Source organism: Microtus ochrogaster, linkage group LG2 (assembly GCF_000317375.1).
Source record: "Microtus ochrogaster isolate Prairie Vole_2 linkage group LG2, MicOch1.0, whole genome shotgun sequence".
Classification (NCBI taxonomy): domain Eukaryota; kingdom Metazoa; phylum Chordata; class Mammalia; order Rodentia; family Cricetidae; genus Microtus; species Microtus ochrogaster.
The window spans coordinates 24,674,795-24,700,459 of record NC_022028.1 but is presented as its reverse complement, the minus strand read 5'-3'; the positions used below and the strand labels follow the sequence as shown (position 1 = coordinate 24,700,459).

The window sequence follows — 25,665 nt, the reverse complement described above, 5'->3', positions numbered from 1 at the left end:
TGTGTGTGTGTGTGTGTGTGTGTGTGTGTGCGTGCACGCGTGTTGTCTTCAGAGAAATGACTGACAGTGTATAACTATGCTAAGTTCTTAAAAGTGCCCAATTCTTAGGTTTAAATGTATTTTGATATTCAGTAGTCGTATATGACCAAGTTTTTCAAATGTATTTTGATATTTGGTAGCTCTTATATGTATGATGGATGTCTCACCTCAGAGGGAAGGAGAAATCTCACATATCCATTGGGGTCCAGTAAGACTTCATATTCTTCAAAGGAAGGAGAAACACTTTCCAATCTCGGGAGATGCTTTACCAGGGAGCGAAACAAACCTCAGTTCTACCCAACCCTCCAAGTTTTTACCAGAGCAAAGAGTTATCATGCATGCGATTAACCATGTTAAGGGTGTTCAGGATCATTTCATGGTACACAAAAAATTACCACCCTGTTGTCATAGGACTATTTATCAGTTAACATTTATTTTCAAGCAGATCTTCCTCCCTTTTCTCTTTTGATTGATGTGGCACCTTCGTCTTCATGCAAATAGAAGCCTACGCGTTACATATAAACTAACAAAAAGGGTGGACGGGAACCCTTTAGAGAAGAGCAACAAAGAATCAACCAGAGTCGGTTAACAAAAAGCATCCGGATAACACGCGGGCGGCTTTGTTTTGTTTTGTTTTGAAGTGGTTTAGACAGCCAGGCCTTTGCTGTGTGCCTGGCGCAGGCAACTCCACCCTCTGAGAGATTTTACACAACCGCAGTCCCACGCTTGCCTGCCCGAACCACACAAATTTCCCCAGACTTGGGGACTCTAGACGTCCGGTTACACAAGACGCCTTTAGCATCTGCAAGCTCCAGCACGGCCGCCCACGGCCTCAGAAGCACAGAAGCCCGCGCCTGCGCACACCTTGAGGGCCGCGGGCGAGCGGGGCCCCACCCCTTCCGTCGCCGCGCCCTCACGCTCACGCCCCTCCAGGTGCGCGTGCGCCGCGGGACCCGCCCCCGCCGCGCTACGGCCGTTTCTTGCGAGCGGCGGCCGCCTCCTCAGAGCTGCGGGTAGGCCCTGGAGCGTGCAGGGTCGCTCGGCGCTCGAGCTCTTCTTCTTCTGCAGCCCGGCCGGGCGGCCATGGCGGCGCGGCGACGGCGGCCCGCGGCTGGCGCGGGGGCGCGGGACACGCTGACGTTGCTGGCGCTGGCCTTGTGCGCCCCCGGGGTGGGCGGCGGGGCGCTCGAGTGGTACTCGGCCGTGGTGGGCATCGAGTACGTGGACCCGCTGTCGAACCAGACGGTGTGGAGCGTGTCCGAGAGCGGCCGCTTCGGCGACAGCTCGCCCAGGGAGGACAAGCAGGGCCTGGTGGGCGTCCCGCGCGCCGACGGGGACGAGGAGGGCTGCTCTCCCGACACGCGCTTCGTCGCGCCCGGCCGCCTGGGCGCCGCGCCCTGGGTCGCGCTGGTGGCCCGAGGCCGCTGCACCTTCAAGGACAAGGTGCTGGCGGCGGCACGGAGGAACGCCTCGGCTGTGGTGGTCTACAACCTAGAGCACTACGGGAACGCCACCGAGCCCATGTCGCACGCGGGTGAGCAGGCCGGGCGCGGGGCCGCGCTCGGGGGCAGGGGCGAGCCTGCTGGTTTCCCGGGTGGCGTGGAGAGGGAAGTGCGTGCCCCCACTGGCTCGGAGCTTTCCCCTCGGGGTGGGGGGGGGTGAGAAGGCCGGGAAGCTACGTCGGCAGGGGAGTAGCAAAGGATCTCCGCCGGAGGAAGGTCCTCCCGATTCAAAAGGTCTCCAGATCCCTGATCATCGGGGTCGCCTAAGGTCGCTTCACCGTCTCCCAAAGTTGGCTGAGTGGTGCCTGGGTGGGAGCGGAGGGAGATTCTTCCCCCGGCGCACTCCAGGTTCGCATTGCTCCTCACCAGCCTAAAGCGAAGGCTTGCTGGCTCTCTGGTGTCTTCACTTTGACGAGGCGTCTCTGAATATATCAAAACCTCGACTCGGGAAACCTGGGCTTGCTGGGCGCTCCCGACACATGGAGGGCGATCACACGCGCCCATTGTGTTTGGACAGTAATGCGTTCAGATGAAATCGTTTCACCGTATTTATTGTCGGGAGGCCGGTCCTTAAGCACACTGTTCCAGGGACAGCAGGTTGCACCTCAGGCAAGGATGAGTTAGCAAAATACCATCCTTGAGACAGAGTTCTCTCCAGGGACCCAGAATTTGATCGGATTTCTGGTGCATCTTCTAAAATCACATTAGTTTTAAGGCTTCACACAGTTGACTCATTCTGAATTTCCTGTGATTACCGTTTTTTGTTTCTGCTGCTACTAAGCCAGACATCCTTTTCCTGTACTGTGTGCTGTTGTTGTTATTGTTGTTCTGTTTTGGCTTGAATGCAACGCAGAATTTATAAAGTAAAAATGACATGGATTTGACCGTTTTTTATAGACGGTCGGGAACGATGGCTATTTGATGGCCAGGAAGTGACCTCCAGTTGCGGATCAACTCCAGGTTGACTCCAGGTTAGCAGAGAAACGGGTTCAAAGTTTTGGAGCATAGTAGGGTGGAGTAGGAGCAGGTGGGGAGACTTTGAAATTGCATGAAAGTAATTTGCTAGAATGGAGAAATGACTGAAGAAGTTGGGTCTTTGAGAACACAAGGTGTGGTTGGCTGCCGACAGAGGTAGGTAAGAATGAGTACAGATGTCCCCACACACGTCTCCGTGGTGGTGTTGGGTCAGACAGTTTTTGGTACAGTTAATCCAGCGATTACAAATTGACCTAATTGTCATTGTCCACACACTCTGTTTCCACAAGACTCCTAACATTATAGATGTGCCCCATCTACAGCGTTCCCAAATTAGTTCTGTCAATGAAAAGAGACCCGGGTGCTGAACCTGATTCCTTGATATTGGGTGTGTGCACTTCTAGGTGCATACGCATCTTCATGCAGACCTTTTCTTTTTAAATGACAGGCTCATCACCCTACAATTTTCTAACTCTACCCTGCTGCATTTTTTGATAATGACATTAACATCCTCCCAAGCAGACAACACTTGTTCTGACCATGGCTCAGCAACCTTTCTTGTTTATATTGTTGACATATAATTTATCTGGTCCCAGAAAACACTTCAGTAATGTTAATTAGAGTCTTCGGTGGAGGGACACTTCTGTTCCCATTATTTGCCTCCTTTCTAGCCTTCTGAGCCTGATAATTCTGACGTTTTAAAGGGAAAGTTAGCACCTTTAAAAAAATTGTGTGAAAATACACGCATCAAAAAATGTGATGCAGTAAGTGACTGAATCTTCCTGCAGGCCCTTTAAGGTAGATCCCTAACTCCATTCTTCGAGTAAGGAAACATACTCAAAAGCCTTTTAAATTTAGCCCAGATTACTTGGTGGCCCTATAGAATGTTTAGCTACATTCCTGTCTTCCCACATCCTAGATGCTTTCCGCACAATTGTGACAACCAGAAATGCCTTGAGATTTTTGCCAGAACTTAAGGGGGCAACAAAATTATCTAGCATTTTGAACCACTGATCTAAAGGAATATAATATTAATTTGGTAGCTGTGCAATTGATAACAGAAAAGGCTGGAAACATTTTAAACTCTGGGTCTGTATGGACTGCAAAAGTGGAAAGGTTGTGACTCTCATGAAACTTAGCCCATTTGGGTACCAGGGAATGACAATGGCATCACTTTGTGGCTGGGCATTGGTGGCGCACACTTTTAATCCCACCACTCTGGAGGCAGAGGCAAGCAGGTCTCTGTGAGGGGGAGGCTAGCCTGGTCTACAGCGTGAGTTCCAGGACATCTGGGTCTACACAGAGCAACCTTTTCTCAAAAAATAGAAGATGGGAGAAGCCAGCTTTGACAGACTATATTTAAATTTGAGCTGAATATTTAGACCACTGAGGCTGTTTAGACTTAGGTTGGTTTCCTCTGTATAGTCAGAATGTAACTGAAGCTAGGAAAATCCACTGATTCAGCTGTTCTTAGTGCTGATGTGTAACACTGGATTTCTATGAAACAGGTAGGCATGTGCTTCTGAAACTGCATACTGATAATCTTCCTAAATTGTGGGGAGAATTTCTCCCCAGTTCTTAAATCCATGTTTCCTTTCACTGGAATCTAGCTCTAGATAACTTTTAAATTTTAAGTCATTGCTAAAACTGAGGATTGTCTCTAAGTTGTGATGATGCTATCTCAGAAACATCAGTAAGGACTTAGAGTTATGCTAATGTGTTCTCTCTCTCTCTCTCTCTCTCTCTCTCTCTCTCTCTCTCTCTCTCTTTCTTAAACAGTCTTAAGCAGGACCAAGTATTGTACTTACTCAGAGTTGGAAATACCTAAGATGAATGCCTGCCTCTGAAGAGTTTATGGTCTGTCAATAAACATAACTTTCCAGGCCAGAAGAGTTTAAACTTAACTGAATTATATGCACAGGTGCTTAGCCTAAAGGCTGGGTGTTGATGCTGAAAGGTGTAGAAATTATCTTGACCAAGATAGATAAAAATAGATAGAAGCCAAATCATTAAAGTCTTAGTGTTGACCTTACTGTAGTTATGGTAGGTTAATAAGTAACACACTCCTGCCTGAAAGTTTGGCACAGCCTTTTAAGAATGGCATTTTACATCCTTGAATGTTATTTACCAAGTGCCAAACAATTGGCAAACGGCTGGAGAAAGGGCTTGAATTGGAAGGAGGATTTCAGAGATAGAGAAGAAATACCCAGCTAAGCCAGCCAGTTTGTTTACCTGAACATTTCTGCAGACATTTAGAAAAAGTTTGCCATGGTGATGCTACATTACAAAGTCTTTTAAGACTTTAAAGACAAGTCTTTTAAGATCCCTGAAAATGGCTACAATATTGTAATGATGGGACATAAGGCTTTTAACTAAAAGTTCACTGTGACTAGTTCTAAGAACCTAGTCTTGGAAAAAAGAAAAAGAAATACCCAACTTTAGAGAAGCTATATATTAAGAGGTATTCATTTTGTATTGGCAAAGCATATTACATGGTCTTTTATGCATAGTCAGTTATTGATTATCTGTGATAATGTGCTCTCAACTGATCTACAACTTTATTTTTTTTAAAATGTTTATTTATTTATTATGCATACAGTATTCTGTGTATATGCCTGCACGCCAGAAGAGGGCACCAGACCTCATTACAGATGGTTGTGAGCCACCATGTGGTTGCTGGGAATTGAACTCAGAACCTTTGGAAGAGCAGACAATGCTCTTAACCTCTGAGCCATCTCTCCAGCCCTGATCTACAACTTTAATTTGAATTTAAAATATATCTTGGTGCTTAACTAACCAGAAGTGGCACCCTAACAGCCTCATGGAGGATGTGGTCAACTAGGACAGTTCCCCAGAAATACTGACTTTATGGACAGGTTCAGGACATTGGGGAGTTATGTGTATGTAGAGTAGGTGGGCTATAAGACTTCCATGTTGCAAAAGGCTGAAAGGTTCTGAAGTGAACTAACATGGAAAGGCTGCAAAAGAGTTCTCAGGAGAAATATTCAGTATAATTTTCAACAAATGTATTTTCAGGGGAGGTAGTGGTGGTGAAGTTTTGTTGTTTGTGTTTGAATGTTTAGTTGGGGTCTTGCTAAGTAGCTTGTGCCTTCTTTAACTCATGATCTTTTCTTAGCCTCCCAAGTGCTGGGGTTATGGGCATGGATCATCATACTAGCCAGATTTTTTTATTGATTTATTTTTATGTGTATGAATGTTTTGTCTGCATGTATGGAAACATACCACATGCATAGCTGGTGCCCATGAAAGCCAGATGAGGGCACTGGAATAGGAGTTATGGTGGCTTTTATGTCACCATGGGGGTCCTGGGACTCACCAGGTCCTCTGCTAAAGAGCACCAAGTTCTCTTAACTACTGAGCCATCTCTCCAGGTCTTCCTGCACCCCAATATTTTTGACTAAAACCAAATCATACAAAAATATTTATAATTATGTTGCCCAGCTGTGAATTGTGTCCTCCTCATTCACCTAGCCAACCTTTTAAACATTTATCTAACAAGATTTAGTGCAAACTCAGCTTAAGCTCTACAGCAAAGAAGACATTCCAGATTACTTCCTCTCTACTTTAATTCTTCTTCCTAGGTCATTTCGGTTGTAGTCCTGGGAGATAAGCTAGTTTTTCAAATCTATTCATTCATGAAGAAACCTTCCACAGGCCATGCATGCATGCCACAAACCTGATAAATTAAACAGGTAGTACTTGTTCCATCTAATGAAGAGTGACCTATAAAGAAATGTGAAAAGATTTATGGAAGGAGGCCTACCTGAGGCTAGAGAGATGGTGCTGTGGTTAAGAGTGAGTATTGCTTCTACAGAAGCCCCCCCCCTCCCCGTTTCAGTTCCCAGAGCCCATGTTAGATGATTCATAGTGCCTGTAGTTAGCTCCAGGGAATCTGATTCCTTCTGGCCTCCATGGGCACCTCACTTGTGGTGTGTGTGTGTGTGTAACACACAAAATAACAGTGACTGCAGATAGAGCTGAGTTTGCACTAAATCTTGGTTTTGTTGAGGATTCTTTTAGGGGATAGAAATGGCCACAATGTGGCAGTTTATTTATAAAAAGGAAAACCTGAAAGTTTAAGAGGTTCTGTTATTGGAACCTCGAGATCAATTATTGCTGTTAAATTAGTTTTTTTCCACCAGAAATTCAATCTACTACTTTAAATATTTCAGTGGTTCTTATCTCCTTCAAGACAATACTGAAGTAAACTTAGTTACCTTGGGAGGAGAAATCGTCCATTACAGTCATAAGTCTTAATCCTAAATTTTGAAGTTATTGTCCAAGTGCTAATCCTTTACAACTGTGTTGTTTCTAACAAGGTAGCAAGAGGAGCACAAAAAATTTGAGAAGGAAATGGAAACCATTTTATTTTTGGCATGGGAACATTTGGAATTCTGTTACTGGTAATTTGACTTGCTAAAAATACTATTCGGTATCTTACTCAACAAGGAGGTTTATGATGCTGCTCTGTACAATGACATTGTGCTCAGCTGAAGACAAAGATAAAACAGAAACTGCCCTTAGGGAGCTGTCTGCCTAATGTAAAGTATAGAGATTACTTTGTGGGCGAGATTGTGCAAGACATTTTTTAGTCAAGCAAGAATGATAACAGCACTAAGCCCTGGGGAAGAAAAAGAATTCCAAAGGCTCATTTCTTATGCTTCAAGTCTCTATGCCACCTGTGAAGAAATTCACCTGTTTAACTGAGATTTTTCTCTCTGTGCCAGTGCAGACACAATTGTACAAAATTACTTGAGCAGATTAGTTCTTTTGGATTGGATCAGAGAGCCTATGATTTGGCAGGAAATAAAGTCTGAGGGACTCTGGTAGATGTGTGTGACATCCCTTAACTTGTGCACAAACTCACTTCAGAGCTTGTACATTTTTATCCATCTGCCTTGCTGCTTGTTCATCTGCCTGCCCCTTCTTTGAGAATTGTTCTTGGCATATTGATCGTGCTGGCTCTGGGGAACTCCTTTGCCCCAGCCTCCTGATTAGCTGTGAAAAGTGAAGAAATCACAGGGTAGAAGTCATCACTGAGTTTTGTCAATTTAAAATAGGTTCTGGAAGCAGCCTTGCTGCTGAAACTGCTAGATAACAAGCCATCCCCAGTCCTAGGCACTGCCTATACAGGCTATAACTTTTAAAACATGCTATAATTTTTTTTCACTCCGTAAATAAACTGAGTTTGCACTTTTCTCATGTTGGCTAACTTTTCACTTTCCTCTTCATTCAACAAAATGCCTGTTTTTAGTAACTAACCAAGCTAGACTCATCATCTTAAATATAAGTATTTAAAAGATTTATTTTCTTTTGAGTTTCTGCATACTGTATACATTTGACCCAGAGAGGAGTCACACTCGCCACATTTGTGCATCATGGATGTGTAGTACCCACAGAGACTGAAGAGGGCATTGGATCTCCTGAAACTGGAGACAGTTGCAAGTTTCTTGTGGGTGCTGAGATTTGAACCTGGGTCCTCTGGAACAAGAGTAAGTGTTCTTAACTACTGAACCATCTCAGATTGGATTCTGTTATTGTTTCAAGACTTCGTTTCCTTTGGTTCATTAAACTTTTTCTATTCACGAAGATAAAGTGTAAATGTGCCTATCAGGGTAGAGTCCCTCTACTCCAAGCAAGATTATCCCTCATATCTAAAGCTCTTTATTGTTCTACGTGCTTATAAGTGGCAGCCCAAAGAAGAATCATTCTTAAACTAATCAACAACAACAAAGAAGAATCATTCTCAGAGAGCAGTTTGTCCAGGAGCACACACCTCCCCTCAGGCAGTGAACAAGATGAGATTTGAGCCCAGGTCTGGCTCTGCAACTACACACCCTATGGAAAATGCTAAAGGAATGAATACTGCCTGGACATAAGCTTTCCAACCCCAAGAACCAGCATTTCGAGGTGATGTGTAACATTGAACAACTCCCTGAAATTTTCTGAGCCCACAGCTGTAAAATGACAATATGGCAGCTTTCTGCTTTACGCGATATGTTTTGTGATGGGTCTCCCCTGCCCCTGCACACCCCATCTCTCATTGTCAAAAAGAATGTGATGATATTGGCACCAGAAATTGTTATCAACTGGTAGTGTAGAAGCCACTTGGGTTTCAGTAGGAAAGCTTTTAACCAAGATGGCAGAATTATACCATTGTTTCTATTTGAAATGTTCTGCAAGGTTCTTTTATTAACATGCCTTTAACTTGTACCTTGTCATAATGTTAGGTGGGTTATAGCTGTGTTGTAGTTGTTACTATCCATGTTTCTGGATTGATGGATATTTTCCTGAAGCTAGTCAATACCTGCCTCTCAGTATGTCTTCTCAGTGACAGCAGGGTCATTATTGTACATGTTGAAGAAACCATAGTTTCCTTTAGTTAGGCTCAAACTGGTTTCAGCATCATCTTGCAGACAGAGGCCACCTTACAAGGGTGCCCTTCTGGCAGTTCAGTAAATTCCTGTGGCTAAGATTATAGTGGAAATCACCAAGATAAAATAGTACATGCTTTATTTTCACCAGATGAATGAAAAAAATGAGAACATGCCAGGTGGTGGCGGCAGCGCACACCTTTAATTCTTGTACTCAGAAGGCAGAGGCAGGCGGATCTCTGAGGTCAAGGCCAGCCTGGTCTGCAAGAGCTAGTTCGGGGCAGGCTCCAAAAAGCCACAGAGAAACCCTCTCTTGAGAAAAACAAACACACAAAAATGAGAGCTTGATGCCCTATGGTATGGTTGAGGAGATTTATTGTAGATAGGAGAGAGAACACAGCCAGATATATCTGGGCTATGAGAGGAGAGAATGGGGAGAGCAAGAGAGGAAGAAGAAGAGGGCAAGAGAGGGACCAGAAGCAATAGGCCCAGAGCGAGCCAGGAGGCCAAGAGATCAAGGAAGACATGTAGCCAAAGTGGCTAGGTTTATAGAAACCAGACAATTGTCCTCATTTACGTATGTCCATCAGTGATGCCACAGTTCACTGCGGTAACAGACTGTAGGCTCCTGCCTTTTCTTCAGGGAAAGAATGTGATTTTTTTTAAAAAAAAAAGAATTGTTATTTGTATATGTATGTATTCGCGGTTTTATGAGTTTGTGTGCACCATATGTGAATAAGTGCCCAAAGGGGCCAGAAGGCATCAGATCCCCTTGAACTGGAGTTACAGTAACTGAAATTATTACAAAAACAATGTGTGCTCTTTTCTGCTAAGTCATCTCAACCAACCCTCAAGGTGTGTTGTTTAAAATCTGTTAAACTGAGACTAGAGCTAGAGAAAGAACTGATTTTTTTTTTTTTTTTGAGAAGCATTATTGCAAAACTTGTTCTCTTCTGGAAGAAATAACTTTTTTGGTACCACTTGAAAATGGTATCTTCAAATGGTCTGAGCAGTGATATTTGGGGAGTCTCATTGCTTATGTTTGTGCTATTTACTCCACACCATAATTTCTATCGTTGTTTACCAAGTAAATGATGTTTATGATATCCCCAAACCTAGGCTTCTTAATTCTTTTATTTCTATCAATATACCTTGAGTGTGCTGGTGCTGCCTACAGCCTCATCAATAAGGGAGCCTAAGGTGTGGGCACAGTTAACAGCCAAAGCTGGAGGCACCTAGCATCTTGAAGACCTGCTGTATCTCTTTAGCTCTGTCTTGCAGCCAGTTCTTCATGCCTGCTTCCCACCTCTCATTGTTAAAGGGGACTGAAGCTGGGGTCTCAAGCATGCTAAGGAGTTTGTCTCGTTCATATAGCATGCAATAAACATATTTTTAGAGAGGGTAGTTGGGTTTAAATTCTGCCTCTTCCATGCTAAGCACACATTATATCACTAAACAGCTTCCCAACCCCTTAAACACTAGTCTTGTTTATCCTTTCTCACTTAGATTGGTTTAACTTCAACTGGGTTGAAAACTAACTGAAGGAAAAAATTCGGCATACTGTTGGTATTAATAAGTGGATGTTAAACTTATTTTCCCCTGGTCCTGGAAGTAGAAATCAGCTTTATGCCTGGTAGGTGCACGCTCACTGCTAAGCCATTCCCCTAGCTCTAAACTTTTTTAAAGCAAAGAAAGTGGTAAGTACAGTTACAGTTTTCAGTTAATGTCACCTTATTTTGGTTTCTGTCCTTGAAACTTTGGGAAGGGGTTAGTGAAAAAAATTCATGAGTTTTCTGAAAAACTAAAAATAAAAAATGTTTTATTTTTGCCAGGCATCGTAATGCATATTTAATCCCAACACTCAGGAGGCAGAGGCAGGAGGAATTCAAGGCCCACCATGAGACACTGTCTTAAAAAAAAAAAAAAAAGACACTCAACATTCGAAAAAAGCCTCACGCCTTTATGTAGCATATACCCTAATAGAGAAAGAAATAAAAAGACTGCCTTTGTGTTTGTCCTCTCTGCGTGTCCAGTCACTTCCTGAACAGTCTGAAATACCTAAGTTCATACGTTTTGGATTCTGTCTTAATGACGTGGGGCCGATCTCATTTAGCGGTCCTGGAGTCTGAAATTATCAGGACATCATTAGGATGCTTTTGACAGTAAGAATCCTTATTATTGACTTTTTAAAAAGATATTTATTTATTTATTTATTTTTAGTTTTTCGAGACAGGGTTTCTCTGTGGCTTTGGAGCCTGTCCTGGAACTAGCTCTGTAGACCAGGCTGGTCTCGAACTCACAGAGATCCGCCTGCCTCTGCCTCCCAAGTGCTGGGATTAAAGTGCGCCACCACCGCCCGGCAAGATTTTTATTTTTTAACTCACTGAAGGAATTGTAGAGATGGCTTAGTAGTTCAGAGCACTTGGTGCTCTTCCAGAGAACCCAGATTCAGTTCTCAGCATCCTCATGGCAGCTCACAGCTGTCTGTAACTCCAGTTGCAGGGCATCTGACACCCTGTTTGGGCCTCCACAGTCACCAGGCACATATGTGGTTCACAAACATGCATGCAAACAAAACACTAATATGCATAAAGTAAACATCTTTAAAATTAAATTTTAAATCGCTGAATAAGAATATTTTTACAAATATTTTGCCATGTTTATATGTGAATACATCTAAGTTTCTGGATACAGTGGTCTCCCATACAAGAGTAATTCATATTCTATCTCTCCTATCTCTCCCTCTTTCCCTGTCCCCTCTCCCCTGCCCTGTACACACATACACAGTATACAAAATGCTGACTTGCGCATATTATTGCCAGTAGAATATATGAAACTTTTACATTTTTGCTAATGTGTTACAGATAGCTGAAAACATGTTTTCATACATGTAAGACTCATTTGTTGGGAGATGACTGCTAATGGATGGACGTAGGATTTCTTTTTAAGTTGATGGGATGGTACAGAATTAGATGGTAATGCTTATTGGTCTTTGTTTTTAGAGACGATTTCGCTGTGTAGCCCAGGCTATCTTGGAACTTGCTCTGTAGACCAGGTTGGCCTGCCTTTGACTTCTGAGTAATGGGATGAAAGTTGTGCGTTATCACAGCCACATTTCTTAACAGTCCTCTAGGTGGATTTTTCTAATTGAATTTTTAATTCTCTTCTTTCTTCTGGATTTTGTACGTTTCTTTTTCTTTACATATTTAACATCTTAGATTTAGTTATTTATTTTGGCATGTGTTGTGAGAAGAACATGTAGATTTTCCCCCAGTATCATAACCATTTGCCTTTATCTGTTTTTGTTTTTGTTTTTTTAAGCCATTTCTCTTAAATCGATTTCTGTTATCATTTGCTATCCTGGGTTTATTTCTGTGGATGTCTTCATCTGCTACTACCACACTGTTTTAATACTTTTATCTGTAAAGACTAGTCCAGCTTTCATTGTTTAACAAGTTTCCCTATGTGACTTGGAGTATTTTTTTAATTTGTTGATACTTTGTGGTTGCTATATTAATTTATACCTAGTCATAATAAAAGTGAAGCTTTATTTGCACCACCACCCCTTTTTTCTCTCTTCCTCTTTTGTCTCAGGGCTGCTCCATGTCTTCAAAGGATTAATAATAGTAGTGATCACAAGCTTAGCAAGGTGGCCCATGCCTTTAATTCTAGCACTGGAGAGACAGAGGCAGGTGGATCTCTGTGAGTTCTAGGTCAGCCTGGTCTCTGTAATGAGTTCTATGACATCCAGAGCTACATCATGAGATAAGATGCTGTCTCAGGGCAAGAAAAACAAATGGTAGTAATCACAATAGAGTTCTCATCTTCCCTAATTTTTTTTCCCTTTTTTTGACAGGCTTTTTCTTTATAGCCCTTGGCAGTTCTGGAACCCACTCTGTAGACATATTCCCTAATTCTAATGAGCATATTTGAAGCAGTTTACATTCATATTCATAAGTGAAATTAATCTGTATGATTCTTTTGCCTTTTATTACTATTTTGAGTTTTATAATCCTAGATAGACATTTTATAGTTCTGACATTTGAACCCTAGACCTTGTATATACTATGCAAGTACTCTACCATTGAGCTACATCAAGCTCTGGGGGCGGGGTAGGTTTTTCTGTGGGGGCGGGGTGGCTGTTGGTGCATGACAAGGTCTCACTGTGTAGCCAGGCTGACCTTCACTTACTGTGTAGTCCAGGCTTATCTTTTTTTTGGTGTTTTTTTTTTTTTGGTTTTTCGAGACAGGGTTTCTCTGTGGCTTTGGAGCCTGTCCTGGAACTAGCTCTTGTAGACCAGGCTGGCCTCGAACTCACAGAGATCCGCCTGCCTCTGCCTCCCGAGTGCTGGGATTAAAGAAGTGCGCCACCATCGCCCGGCTCAGGCTTATCTTTAAACTGAAGTCTGCTATGTCCACCATGCCTGGCTTAGAGAAAATTGTTAGTGTCCTTTTAATTAGCTATGAAACAGTTTAAACAATACCATTAGCATTTTGTGCTTCTTAAAGGTCTGATGATTCACGTGTGGGTCTAAATGGTGCCTGTTTTCTCTTTAGGAACCAATTTTGGCAGTTGATGTTTTTCTGAAAATTAATCATTTTTGTTGAAGTTTTCTTTTTTGGTTTTTCAAAATAGGGTTAACAGCCCTTGCTGTCCTGGAACTTGCTTTATAGACTAGGCTGGCCTCGAACTCACAGAGATCTGCTTGCCTCTGCCTCCTGAATACTGGGATTAAAGGCGAGTGCCACCACCGCCCACCTTGTTGAAGTTTTCAAATGTATTTGATGTAGTAATGAACATACTCTTAATTTTATCTAACTTTTGCCTTTGTTCATCTCTTTGTTCTGTGCAGGAACGGGAAATACAGTTGTCATTATGATTAGCTACCCAAAAGGACGAGAAATTTTTGATCTGGTGCAAAAAGGAATTCCAGTAAAAATGACCATAGGGATTGGTACTCGTCATATGCAAGAATTCATCAGTGGTCAGTCTGTGGTGTTTGTGGCCATTGCCTTCATCACGATGATGATTATCTCTTTAGCATGGCTAATATTCTATTACATACAGCGTTTCCTATATGCTGGCTCACAGTTTGGAAGTCAGGTAGTTATGGATAACTATTCATTTTAATTTATTAATCCAATTTGGTTCATTATAAATGATAGCTCATCAGTATATTCTATATACTACTTGAAGTTACACTTAAGCGCACTATTTTGTTTTGTTATTTAAGTACTCATAACTTTGATAAATTTTTTAATTGGAATGTTTTTTTAAGTCTAGTTCACTTTTTGTACATTTGGTTCCTATAGGCACCCGTACCCTCTTGGTCTTTTTATAGACAGAGAGGACTAGCAGAAGGGCATGTGACAGAAAGACCATATGTAACCCTGTTTTCTAGCTTGACATAAAGCTGAGGAGCAAAGGGGAGCTCTGTCTGCACTAGAGTAGCTGATAAGCCATTTACCTGAAGGCAAACTCTTGAGCAGAGAGAAGAGCCAGAGCTTCCAGTAACACACACACACTTATCCTGGCCTGATAAGCAGGCAGGGCTCTTGGAGACTGTTGATGGAGAGGGGGTGGTACCTTCTTCCTGAGCATCGTTACTTTCATGCCAGTGTTTAAGTGTAGGAATTGTTTTTATGGAATTTGTGAAAGTATGGCTAAATGGCAACGCATGTTTAGAGTGCTAGGAGTTTCCAGTTCTACTCCAACATCAAAAAAAAAAAAAGGAGTGTTCTTTTCCAGATATGGAATTAAAAGCAGCTATTCCTGAACTGGGGATATAGCTCTGTGGTTGGGTACTTGTTCAGCATGTGTGAGACTCTAGACTTAATTGCAAATAAGCAAGTAAGTAAATGAATACATTCTTAGCTGGTCATAGTAGCTCATGTAATCCTAGTGTTTCGGAAGCTGAGACAGAAGTTGTTTTGAGCTCAAGACCAAGTAGGGCTTTAGAGTAAAGCATTAGTTCCAAAAAGCAGGGAGGGAGAAAGAAAAGAAAAATAGTAATTCTTACCAAGTAGCTTATATGTTATATGGATCTTTTATATATCAAAAGTTTTTTCTAATTTATTTTATAGTAATCATTTAACTTTTTTACTAATGAAAACTTTTGTTTACATTGTATTATGTGGGTTATTTTAAAAGACTACTTAATAATACTGTTTTCCTCCCCAAGAATCATAGAAAGGAAACTAAGAAAGTTATTGGCCAGCTTCCACTACACACTGTAAAGCATGGAGAGAAGGTAATACTTTCATTGTGCTTTGGGGTTCAGACTGGAGGATGTTTATGTGTTTGAGAAATACTTTCTTTCCAGTCTACTCTTCAGCAGTGACAAGCATGTGAGGCTTTGCTAAGCCTTCATACATGTGTTTCAATATTTTAAAGAAAGGCTGACAGGGGGCTGGAGAGATGGCTCAGTGGTTAAGAGCATTGCCTGCTCTTCCAAAGGTCCTGAGTTCAATTCCCAGTCACCACATGGTGGCTCACAACCATCTGTAATGAGGTCTGGTGCCCTCTTCTGGCCTGTAGGCATATACACAGACAGAATATTGTATACATAATAAATAAATAAATATTAAAAAAAAAAGACTGACAGAAATACAGTGAATGAAGAAGCCATTATAGCAGTCATTAGTCGCATGGCTATTAAAATGTAAATGAATTACAGTCCTGGCTCAGTAGTAGAGCCCTTAGTATGCATGAAGTCCTGGATTGACCCCAGTACCCCATCCCCCAAAAAAGGTTAAATGAATTAAATTTAATTTAAAAGATAGTTCCTACATTGTATGTATGCAGTGACAACAATGTGCCAATCAATATTCCTGTCGTTGAAAGTTATGGTAGGCCAAAGTAAATGACTATAAAGATGATTTGCATTTAAAAGTATGAACCTGTAATACTATAAATTCATCTGTTGGATCTGAGACTACATTCTCTCAAAGCCCCTCAATTACAGGGAAAACACTAAACATTTGTAGAGGACAGAAAAGGTATTTTTAAAACTGTACTTTTAAAGGGGAACCATTTTTACATGCTCAGTCAGAGATAGAAAGTCACTGTTCCAGATGCACTGACTCCTCAAGCATACAGCCCTTAGAAGGAAAATTTGTTAATGTAATAACATTTGGTTTCGTAGTGGGCCGTCCTCTGCAGCAACATGTCACCTTGTAGCTGTGAGCTGAATCAGTCGATACTGCTCATTTCACTCATTAAGCTTTGAGACTCAATCTCTTTCACCTTACAGTCCTCCCTTCCCTTCATGGAAGGAAAAATATAAAATAAACTACTTCCTTCTCTTTCTCTGCCCTACTTACAGGACTTTCTTAAAAGACATTAAATTATACACCTGTGTGTTAAAAGTTGAAGTCTGTTATTAATGGCATCTGTGGTATATTTAGGATTAAGGTATGCTTGGGATTGTATGGGTGGATCATTCCTTCCCCCAATAACTTTTACACTGTAGTATAAATAGTTGACGTAAAGTATTGATTCCTTACACTGCAAATCACCAGGAGAGTTTCCAGTTAGTGACTAGCCAGGCAGAGTATGTGTAGAGTTTTTCATGGGTATTAAATAGGAAATTCTTCTGCTGATTTATAAATTGGATGCTGATCGAGGCTGTGAGAATTGATTTCTAAAAATGTATTCTTCCCTGGGCGGTGGTGGCACATGACTTTAATCCCAGCACTCAAGAGAGAAACCCTTTCTCAAAAAAAAAAAAAAAAAAAAAATTATTCTTCATTTCATTTTCAGGGAAGAAATCAATACTTTATACAAACTTAAAATTCTACTGGACCTGCTGCATGGGTTCCCCCCCCCCCCTTTAGCAAAAAATCTCATTGCTTACATGTGAGAAGACAGGTTCATATGTGTAACTTACTGATCCAAGCCCTTGAGAATACAAGTAAATTGATGCTATTCTCTTCCTATACCCAACATTTATTAAAGTATGATACCAGGAACCTGTTTTAAAATTGTCAAAATAATTTTTTAAAAGATCACTAAATGATCTGTGGTGTGTGCCTGGATTTGAAAGCATTTCTACATTCTATAAACTTACACAGGAAAATGAGTTTTTGCAGTCTACATCTTATCCAGTTCTGTAGACAAGTGTTTTTAGTTTTTTTCTTTTCTTGTGATAATGTGGAAGCTTGTAAATTATTAAGGAATTATAAATAGTTTCTTGCATACCATGAAATAGAAGTAAAAGTATTTTGTTACTTTCATAGAATTTTACTAACATAGAATTTAAGGGTCTGTAAAGATGGCGCTAACAGCTTTGCAGAGGACCTGGCTTTAGTTTTCAGCACCCATGTCAGCTCATAACTACCTATAACTGCAGTTGAGGGAATCCAGTGCTTCTGGCCTCTGAGGCTTTGTGTATGTAAATGGTTTACATAAACTCAAAGAATACATATAAAAATAATAAGAAAATCTTTCATAAAATATTACAACATAAAATTTAAAATGCTATTAAAGTTAATTTTAAATCTTTGATAATGGTTTGTACATACTAAATAAGGTTTTTACTGCTTCTTGGTTAATTGCTACACCTGGCTAAGGGTATGGTTAAATAGCAGCTCAAGGATAGTGTGGCTGTGTTCTGTACTGTGAAGCTGCCAACATTGTTTCCTCAGAAGTACACACTGCTTGTGTTCCTGAATCCCTGTGTCAGTATCTTAGCTTGTTCTGGCTACAATGACACCTACTAACTCACAGAAAGCCTATGACCTGTAGATTCTTAGTTGTAGGAATGTTGCCAACTCTGCTACCCTACAGCCAGCAATTTTTGTTTTTCTGTTTTTTGTTTTTTTATCCCTTTGTTCATTTGTTAGGCAAAAGTGGTGACTCATTCTAATCAGGAGGGGGTGGATGTTAACACTTAATGAAGTAAAATTTCAGATATGTAGCCATTTGTACTTTGTCCAAGTTGTAACTGTTCTTTAAGAGAGATACAGATTTCTTTTAAATAATTCCAGAAAACAAATAGCTTTTTTCTTTTTGAATATTCAAGTTTTATACTTGAAAATATTTTAACCGTAACCGTAATAGCCAGCAAGATTGGAATGTAGTTAACTTTGTAGAGTGTTTTCTGGCGTTGATGAAGTCCTGTTTGATCTCCCGCCCCATATAAACTTTGCTTTGTGGTTCACTGCTATAATCTAAACTTTTGGAAGATGAAGGCAGGACTATCAAAAAATCAAGGTCATAATTGGCTATACAGTGAACCTGAGGCCAGCCTGAAAACAAGAGACCTTGTCTCAAAAAAAGAAAAAAGTATGTGGTTTGTATTTCTACAGTCCTTAATAGTCTATTTTTTCAAACACAATATACTATTTAAAATACTGCTAATGCCGGGCATTGGTGGCGCACGTCTTTAATCCCAGCACTCGGGAGGCAGAGGCAGGCGGATCTCTGCGAGTTCGAGACCAGCCTGGTCTACAGAGCTAGTTCCAGGACAGGCTCCAAAGCCGCAGAGAAACCCTGTCTCGAAAAACCAAAAAAAAAAAAAAAAAATACTGCTAATGCCTGATTAGGCAATGAATTTTTTTCCCCTTTTTATTCAGATTCTTTAACTGCTTAATAGTGGTAAGAAGTAAATGTCAAGTGTGATTATCTGTGGTTTTGGATCAGATTGTTCCAGCATAGAGTAGGATCTATTGTTTTAGTTGGCGTTCTTTTTTTGCCTAACTTATTATCTGTGTAATGTGTGTGTGTAACTCTTAACTCTCTTTGCAGGGAATTGATGTTGATGCCGAGAATTGTGCAGTGTGTATTGAAAACTTTAAAGTAAAGGATGTTATCAGAATCCTGCCATGCAAGTATGAATAAGTTTCTCCTACTAAAATCTAAAAATGAATTAATAAGTTTCAGTTTTCTGACAAAAGAGTTCCAGGCTTTTTCTGATAGGAAGATCTTGTGGTTGTTTTATCTTATCTTTCATATTATCTTCAAGACTTCTTAAAGTCTCTCTGCTTGAGAGACTTCTAGGTGACCACTATGATCCATTATATCTTTGTTTTAGACTGGCTTTTAGTTTTATCAGGGCTTGTGTAGACTCTATTATAAACCTAGTGAAGCAGAACTTCTACTGAAAGGAATCAAGAAGGATGAAGGACCTAGGGCCTTCAATGATCTAAAGGTAGACAGTAGTTTGCTATTATTTATGCCCTGGGTGTGGGTTCCTTTTGAAGCTGTGTAAAAAACATTCCTCCCTTTTCTCAGGTTTCAGTAGCACAGGTGGAGTTTTAACACTGGGAAGTAACCATTTCATTTTTAATAATCTGCTACTTTTTTTAAACAACTGCTGATTAGCAGAAGAGTTTGTTGTATGTATAAAAATTAGATTTTTTTAAAAGTCTGATAAATTTCAGTTATACTTTACATATTTTAGAATCAAGTTTCAAGTTAGTGTATTTGCTTTTTTTTTTTTTTACAAAATATTTTACTCTTACTATGGGACGTTTTAGAAGATTACCTTCTTGATACCTCTGTTGAGGAAATAAAAAAAATGAGTATTAAAATAATAAGGGTTCCTTGAGAAAAGTGTCTAAAATTTGTCAGCATTTACATAAGGTCAGCACAGTAGCCACTCAGTGAATTGAGGCCAGTCTGTGTTGATCGTGGTATGCAGAAAAGCACTGAAAGTAGAGTTAAACATCACCCAGCAAAACTAGAAGTTTCTTGTTTTTTGGAAACCTCTTCTGGGTCAGTTAGTATTGATTTGAGGTTAAATGATAAGCTGGACTGGACTGTTTCATAATTAAGAATTGCTGTTAACGACTCTGCAGCTTTTTGTTTAAAGAAAGTCTTCAAATAGGGCAGTGGTAGTGCACACCTTTTATCCCAGTGTTCAGGAGGCAGAGGCAGGTGGGTCTCAGGGAGTTCAAGGCCAGCCTGGTCTACAAAGCAATTTCCCAGGACACCCAGGACTATACAGAGAAACCTTGTCTCCAAAATAAAAAGTAATAAAAATGAACAGTTACTGGGTATATACTTGGAGACACTGTGAAAAGCTCATGGTGTAGGTATATAAATTAGGCGATGCATAGCTTCTTGTGGTCCTGTGGTCCAGTTACAACTGGTGCTTGAGCCTAATCTGTCCTGCTTCAAAGCTTCTGCTTAACTTCATACATAACATGGGAGGGGCAGGAAACCAAGATAAACAAGAAGGGAACATGTATGTGTTCTACTGGTAGCAACAGATGTTTATTAAAGAAGGGTTCATAAAAAGTACGCAAGAGGAAATAGCTTCTTCCTGCCACTCACAGGTATTGTCATGTGTTTTCACTTGAGTCATTTATAGACTTAAAGAAGACATGACCAGTTTAGGATTAGTTTATTAGCGATAGCTTATTTATGGGCTTTACTAGCCTAAGTGGTTTATAAGTATTCTACTAAGGCACATTAAAAGTGGTTGGGCAAGCCGGGCGGTTGTAGCGCACGCCTTTAATCCCAGCACTCGGGAGGCAGAGGCAGGCCGATCTCTGTGAGTTCGAGACCAGCCTGGTCTACAACAGAGCTAGTTCCAGGACAGGCTCCAAAGCCACAGAGAAACCCTGTCTCGAAAAATCAAAAAAAAAAAAAAAAAAAAAAAAAAGTGGTTGGGCATTGTAGCACATAGCACTAATTCTAGTATTTGGGAGGCAGAAGTATGAGCATTCTAAATTAAAGGCAATCTTGGACTACATAGCACATTCTAGGCTAACTTGAGTGTATAGCATGTTCATATCTCAAAAAAATATAATGCGCACAAAAGATGTGCTTAGTCTGTGGTAGAAGTTGATCCATCCTTTTTTTTGTGGAATGAAGATAAGCTTTTATTTTTTAAAAAAACATTTCAGTATTAAGTCAAAATCTGTTTAAATGGAAAGTAGAGAAGAGATGTGACTAGACTACAGTGTTGCTATCCTGTTGATTGACTGTTAATACAGGAGGGATGTGTTGGTAAAATGCATTATTTCCTTTATAAGAGATGGAAACATTTATTTTAAGGCATTAATACATACTTAATTTTTTTAGGCATATTTTTCATAGAATATGCATTGACCCATGGCTTTTGGATCACCGAACGTGTCCAATGTGTAAACTTGATGTCATCAAAGCCCTGGGATACTGGGTTTGTTACATTTTTGTTTATATTCAATCTCTGCCCCAGTTCTTTCTGAATATCTCACTTTTATCACTGACTAGAGGCAAGAGGAACAGACACAATGCTCCTTCTAGTATCCTTGCTGTTACCTAAGGAAGTTTTCTGTATTAAAAATGAATTTATAGAATAATCCACGAAAGTCAGTGAACTGATTTATGACAGAAAAATTATGCTAGCATATTGCCCAGTTTTTACTACTTAGAGTAGTATAGTTCTGTATAGTGTCCTGTGTGCGTGCGTGTGTGTGTGTGTGTGTGTGTGTGTGTGTGTGTTTGGCTTACGTAAACCTGAATCATAGAATGTATGAAACAGAAGAGCATTGTACATTTTCTGGCTTCAGAGACACATTTTACACATACTACACTCTACAGTTTTTGACATCTGTGTTCACTGTTGCTGGGTTTCACAGTTCATTAATACAGGATAAATTTGCCCTGTATTTTGCCTATTATTTTGTGATAGTTTGATGGGCAAGGACCTTTCTTAGGGGATGTAAGAGTAAAATGAAAGAGACTGTCTAGCCACATTTCATCTTCACAGCCTCTATATGAAGCACTCTTATTGTCCGTACTCTATTAATTTAAAACTTATAGCTAATTGTTAAGGAATTGGCTTTAAACATAAGTTATTTTTTCCCTACGTAGAGAAGATATGGGGAGAGGTCTTCTTTAAATTTTTTTGTTTTGTTGCTGTTGTTTGTTTTTTAGATACCTACCCATATGATCTATTATTACTCAAAATACTATTGATTAAATAATAAAGTATTTTAGATAAAAATTTGAAGTGACTGGGAATGTAGTTTGTATATCTTGCATTGAAGCCTCAGAGTCAGTTCCCCACAGCACATAAACTGGATGTACATTTTATGCAACTTTAAGCCATAATAGCCATGTAAGCTTCTATAATGGTGTCACTAATGAACTGCCCATGGAACAAGACTGTCTTCATAGGCTACAAGTGTGACATCATCCTCTAGCTTCTGTGTCCTCTTGCTGCTGACATGCCTTGTAGAATGTTTCACATGGTGGTTCATAATTTTCTTGCAATAGCCCTTCAGGGAGGAAAGGTTGGCACCTAAGAACTACTGTACCACAACCCCATCCTGCTTTGTCCTGAAATGTCTTTCTTACAGAATACCTAAACTTCTTTCAGTCCCGTTAGCCTGGGATAGCATACCTCCCTAATGTGCTTGGTTCTTGCCCTCTACTATAGAAACCACAGTTCAGCAAGAAGCTGAATGGTTCAGAATATTAAATGAAAAAATATAGAATTTAGTGAAATGTTTTCTTGAAAAAGTCTTGAACTCCCTTTCTTAGGTCCACTCCTAAGCTTGTGCTAAGATAGAATATAGAGAACCAGAGTATATATATATGACTTACTTTGTAAAGGACAGAAAGTTATTATAACTTCAAAGCTAAGAATTTATGTGTCCTTCAATGTTTCAACTTTAAGAGGTCCCTATTCCCTTATTTATAAGCACTCAAGAGTTACCAGTAACCCTTTACGCAGACTTTAAAGGCAGTCCTTTGGTTTGCAGCTGTGTCCACTGCATTCATTGCGAAGACACTGATCAGAGGGATACTATCCAAGATGTTACACTGAGCTTGGCTCAGAGATAAGCAAGGTATAGCTCCTTTGCTAGATGAGGACTCTTGGGGATTTCTCTTTTAGGCCAAATGGAACTAGTACATATCCAGAGGTACAGCATAACAAGGGAATATAGTAAATGCCATCTGGATCAGAAAAGAAAGATCTTGTACTGCCTGTTAGACATGGAAAGATGGAGAGAGTATATTTTAGTGGAACTGATGAGGGCTTTGACTCAGTGTGTAATAGGTAGGTGGTGTGTGCACAAGGATATGAACTGTCAGGTTAAGGGTTGGCATGTAGTTGGGTTTGGCAGGTGTTTAGAGAAACAGGCTGGGATGGGGCTGAACAGGAGTTGGCATTGTGACATTACGATAGGAATGTGTTAGGAGTTGGTGTCAGGGAAGAACTGTTTTGAGTGTCTAGGATGTCTAGTTACCAGTGAGGGAGGAAGGGGTGATTTTAAAATGCTTATAGAGCAGACCAAGGGTATCTTGAGAACCCAAGGAAGTTGAGTGCCTGTGCCTGTGACTCCCATGCTTATAGCTACCATCCATTAGCCATTTTCCAGCAGTTTCATCTGCCTGCTTGCAGCTTTAGTACTTTGATTAACCAAAAAGAATGTCTAGAACACCCACCCGCTGATGTTGAGGCTTTATGTAGTGGTGCTAAAGGAGTCTCTGACCTTCCTTTCATTATCTTCCCTCAAAGCATCAAGTAGAAGAGGGAGGGCACTATATATAAGGAAGAAGACAAACAAAAATCTAAAGCCTTTAGCTGTTTAGAGCCTGGTTATCTCTGATACCCCAGTGCTGTGCTGCAAAATTGTCTGGGGCTGTCGTTAGGGCACCTGGCTGCCTCTTGAGGGAGCACCAGTGAGGCTGCACAAGTTCACAGACTCTACAGGAAGACAGTTGAAAAGAGCCACTTGGTGACTAAATAGTTTAAAAGGTCAGATACAACTTTCATAAGACTGGAAAACTGTGTTTAGACTAAACCAAACCAAACCTTTTAGGTCTTGAGAATTAACCCCTTTTTATCATGACATTGGATAGAAGAGGTGGTGTGCTTCCCACCAGATTACCTGTAGAAAGTCAGATGTTTTGTGTTAACTTACTAGGAACTGACCCCACACTGTGCTCGTGTCACTGAGAAAACCATCGCCCTTTGTCTGCCTTTCAAGGGGGACCCTGAGGATACACAGGAGCCCATTCCAGAAGCTGCCCCAGGAAGTGTTTCTGTTGGGAATCTCAGTGTGACATCCCAAGATGAGGACAGGAGTGGAGAAAGCAACCTTCCGTCATCTTCCTCGAGTGACTCTGCGCCACACCGCCCCAGTTTTAAAGAAGATGCAGGGGAAGACACAGCGTTACTAGGTATGTGGCTGCAGCTGTGATGGTGTTATCAGTGATGGAGTGAAATGGGAAAAAAAAATATGAAAGCATACAGTCTCACACTTAAAGATACCGTTTTAACCTTTTGATAAATACTTTCTCAAGAACATGTATTTCTCAAGAATGGGGAACATCATGTAAATATTCAGAAAACTCTTCTTTCCTATGTCATTGGTAGATAAATTTTTATGACCATGTTGTATTTAAGTTTTTAAATATTCTGAGTTGTTCAATTTATCTCTATTTTATTTTGTGTTTTCTTTGGTTTTCTGTATTGTGTAGTATAGCATAGCTCACAGTCTTGCCTCTGCTTCTCAACACAACTAATGTTTTCATACTAATTCTTAGTTCAAGCTTTGTCTTAGTTACTTTAATAATGCCCTGACAGAACATCATGACCAAGGCAACTTGAAAGAAAACCCTTACTGTGGCTCACTCTTCCTGAAGGTTAGAATCCATGACCATCACAGTAGGGAGCATGACAGCAGGCAGGCTTTGAGAGCTCACATCTCATCCACAGTTCAAGGCAGAGAGAGGAAAGGAACTGGATTTTGAAGCGTCAAAGCCCCACCCCCAGAGACACACCTCTAATAAGACTGTACCACTGATGTTGCCCAGGCAGACAGCTCTACCAGGTGTTTAAATATATGAGCCTATGCACATTCTTGTTCAAACTACCATAGACTCTCTAGAAAATAAGCTTTTTTGTATTGCAGTGATGTCAATCACCTGTGACTTTGAGCTTGTCTAATAACGGCTATATGAGCTATATGTTCTTAGCTCCTTCTTAGAACTTTTTTAAATTTAATATTGAAAGTATAAGACCTTTATCATGTATTTTGTAACTTCTCCCTCCGTTTCTTTATTTCTTCTAAGTGCTAAGGGTGGAAAACTCTGACATTCAGCCATCTTCCAGTGCCTAATTTCTGTATCCTTCAGTTTCTTTATAATTTTTCTATCTTCTTGGGTCTCCTTAGACCTTTTAGGGAATGCTAAATAGGAAACTCTTCTTTTTCTTGGTGTTGGTTATAGAATTACCTGTGTTTTGCTAATATTTGTGGGTTTTCCCCCCCTTTATTTCAAATTCTTTTTTCAAACAGCCTAGTCTTATGTAGACCACCCTATCCTCAAAATCCTTAGGTAGCTGAGGGTGACTTTGAACTTCTGATTATCTGACCTCACCTCCCACGTGCTGAGATTATAGGCATGCATTATCACCAGGGTTTTGTGCAGTGCTTGGGATCAAACCTGGGGTTGTATGCATGCTAAGCCAGCACTCTACCAACTGAACTCTGTCTCCATTTCTACCCCCTTTTAATTAATTTATTCATTTATTTGTTGGGGTACCATCATGCAAGTAAGTGGTAGTCGGTTTTATCCTTCTGCCATGGGTCCCAGGGATCAAACTCTGATTGCCAGGCTTGGCAACAAGTACCTTTACGCTCTGAGCCATCTTACTGACCCTCTTCTGCATTCTTTAAAGACTAATTGTGAAATTATGTTGAGCCTGGTTTGATATCTTTAATCCCAGCACTTGAGAGGCAGAGGCATGTGGATCTTTGTGAGTGTGAGGCCAGCCTGGTTTGTATAGGGAGTTTCAGGCCAGCTAGAA

At 40.6% G+C, this 25,665-nt stretch overlaps 1 protein-coding gene across 1 annotated transcript in view; it reads left to right on the top strand.

Moving 5' to 3' along the window:
• The first annotated feature begins 997 nt into the window (after positions 1 to 997).
• The window catches only part of Rnf149 (ring finger protein 149), a 27,590-nt gene continuing 2,922 nt past the window's right edge, over positions 998 to 25,665 (top strand). Inside the window, exons 1-6 of the mRNA XM_005359970.3 lie at positions 998 to 1,573; positions 13,765 to 14,015; positions 15,094 to 15,162; positions 18,660 to 18,742; positions 20,943 to 21,039; positions 23,843 to 24,035. Coding sequence (XP_005360027.1) covers positions 1,123 to 1,573; positions 13,765 to 14,015; positions 15,094 to 15,162; positions 18,660 to 18,742; positions 20,943 to 21,039; positions 23,843 to 24,035 — 1,144 coding nt within the window. The 5' untranslated portion in view covers positions 998 to 1,122. The remainder of the gene's footprint in view (positions 1,574 to 13,764; positions 14,016 to 15,093; positions 15,163 to 18,659; positions 18,743 to 20,942; positions 21,040 to 23,842; positions 24,036 to 25,665) is intronic.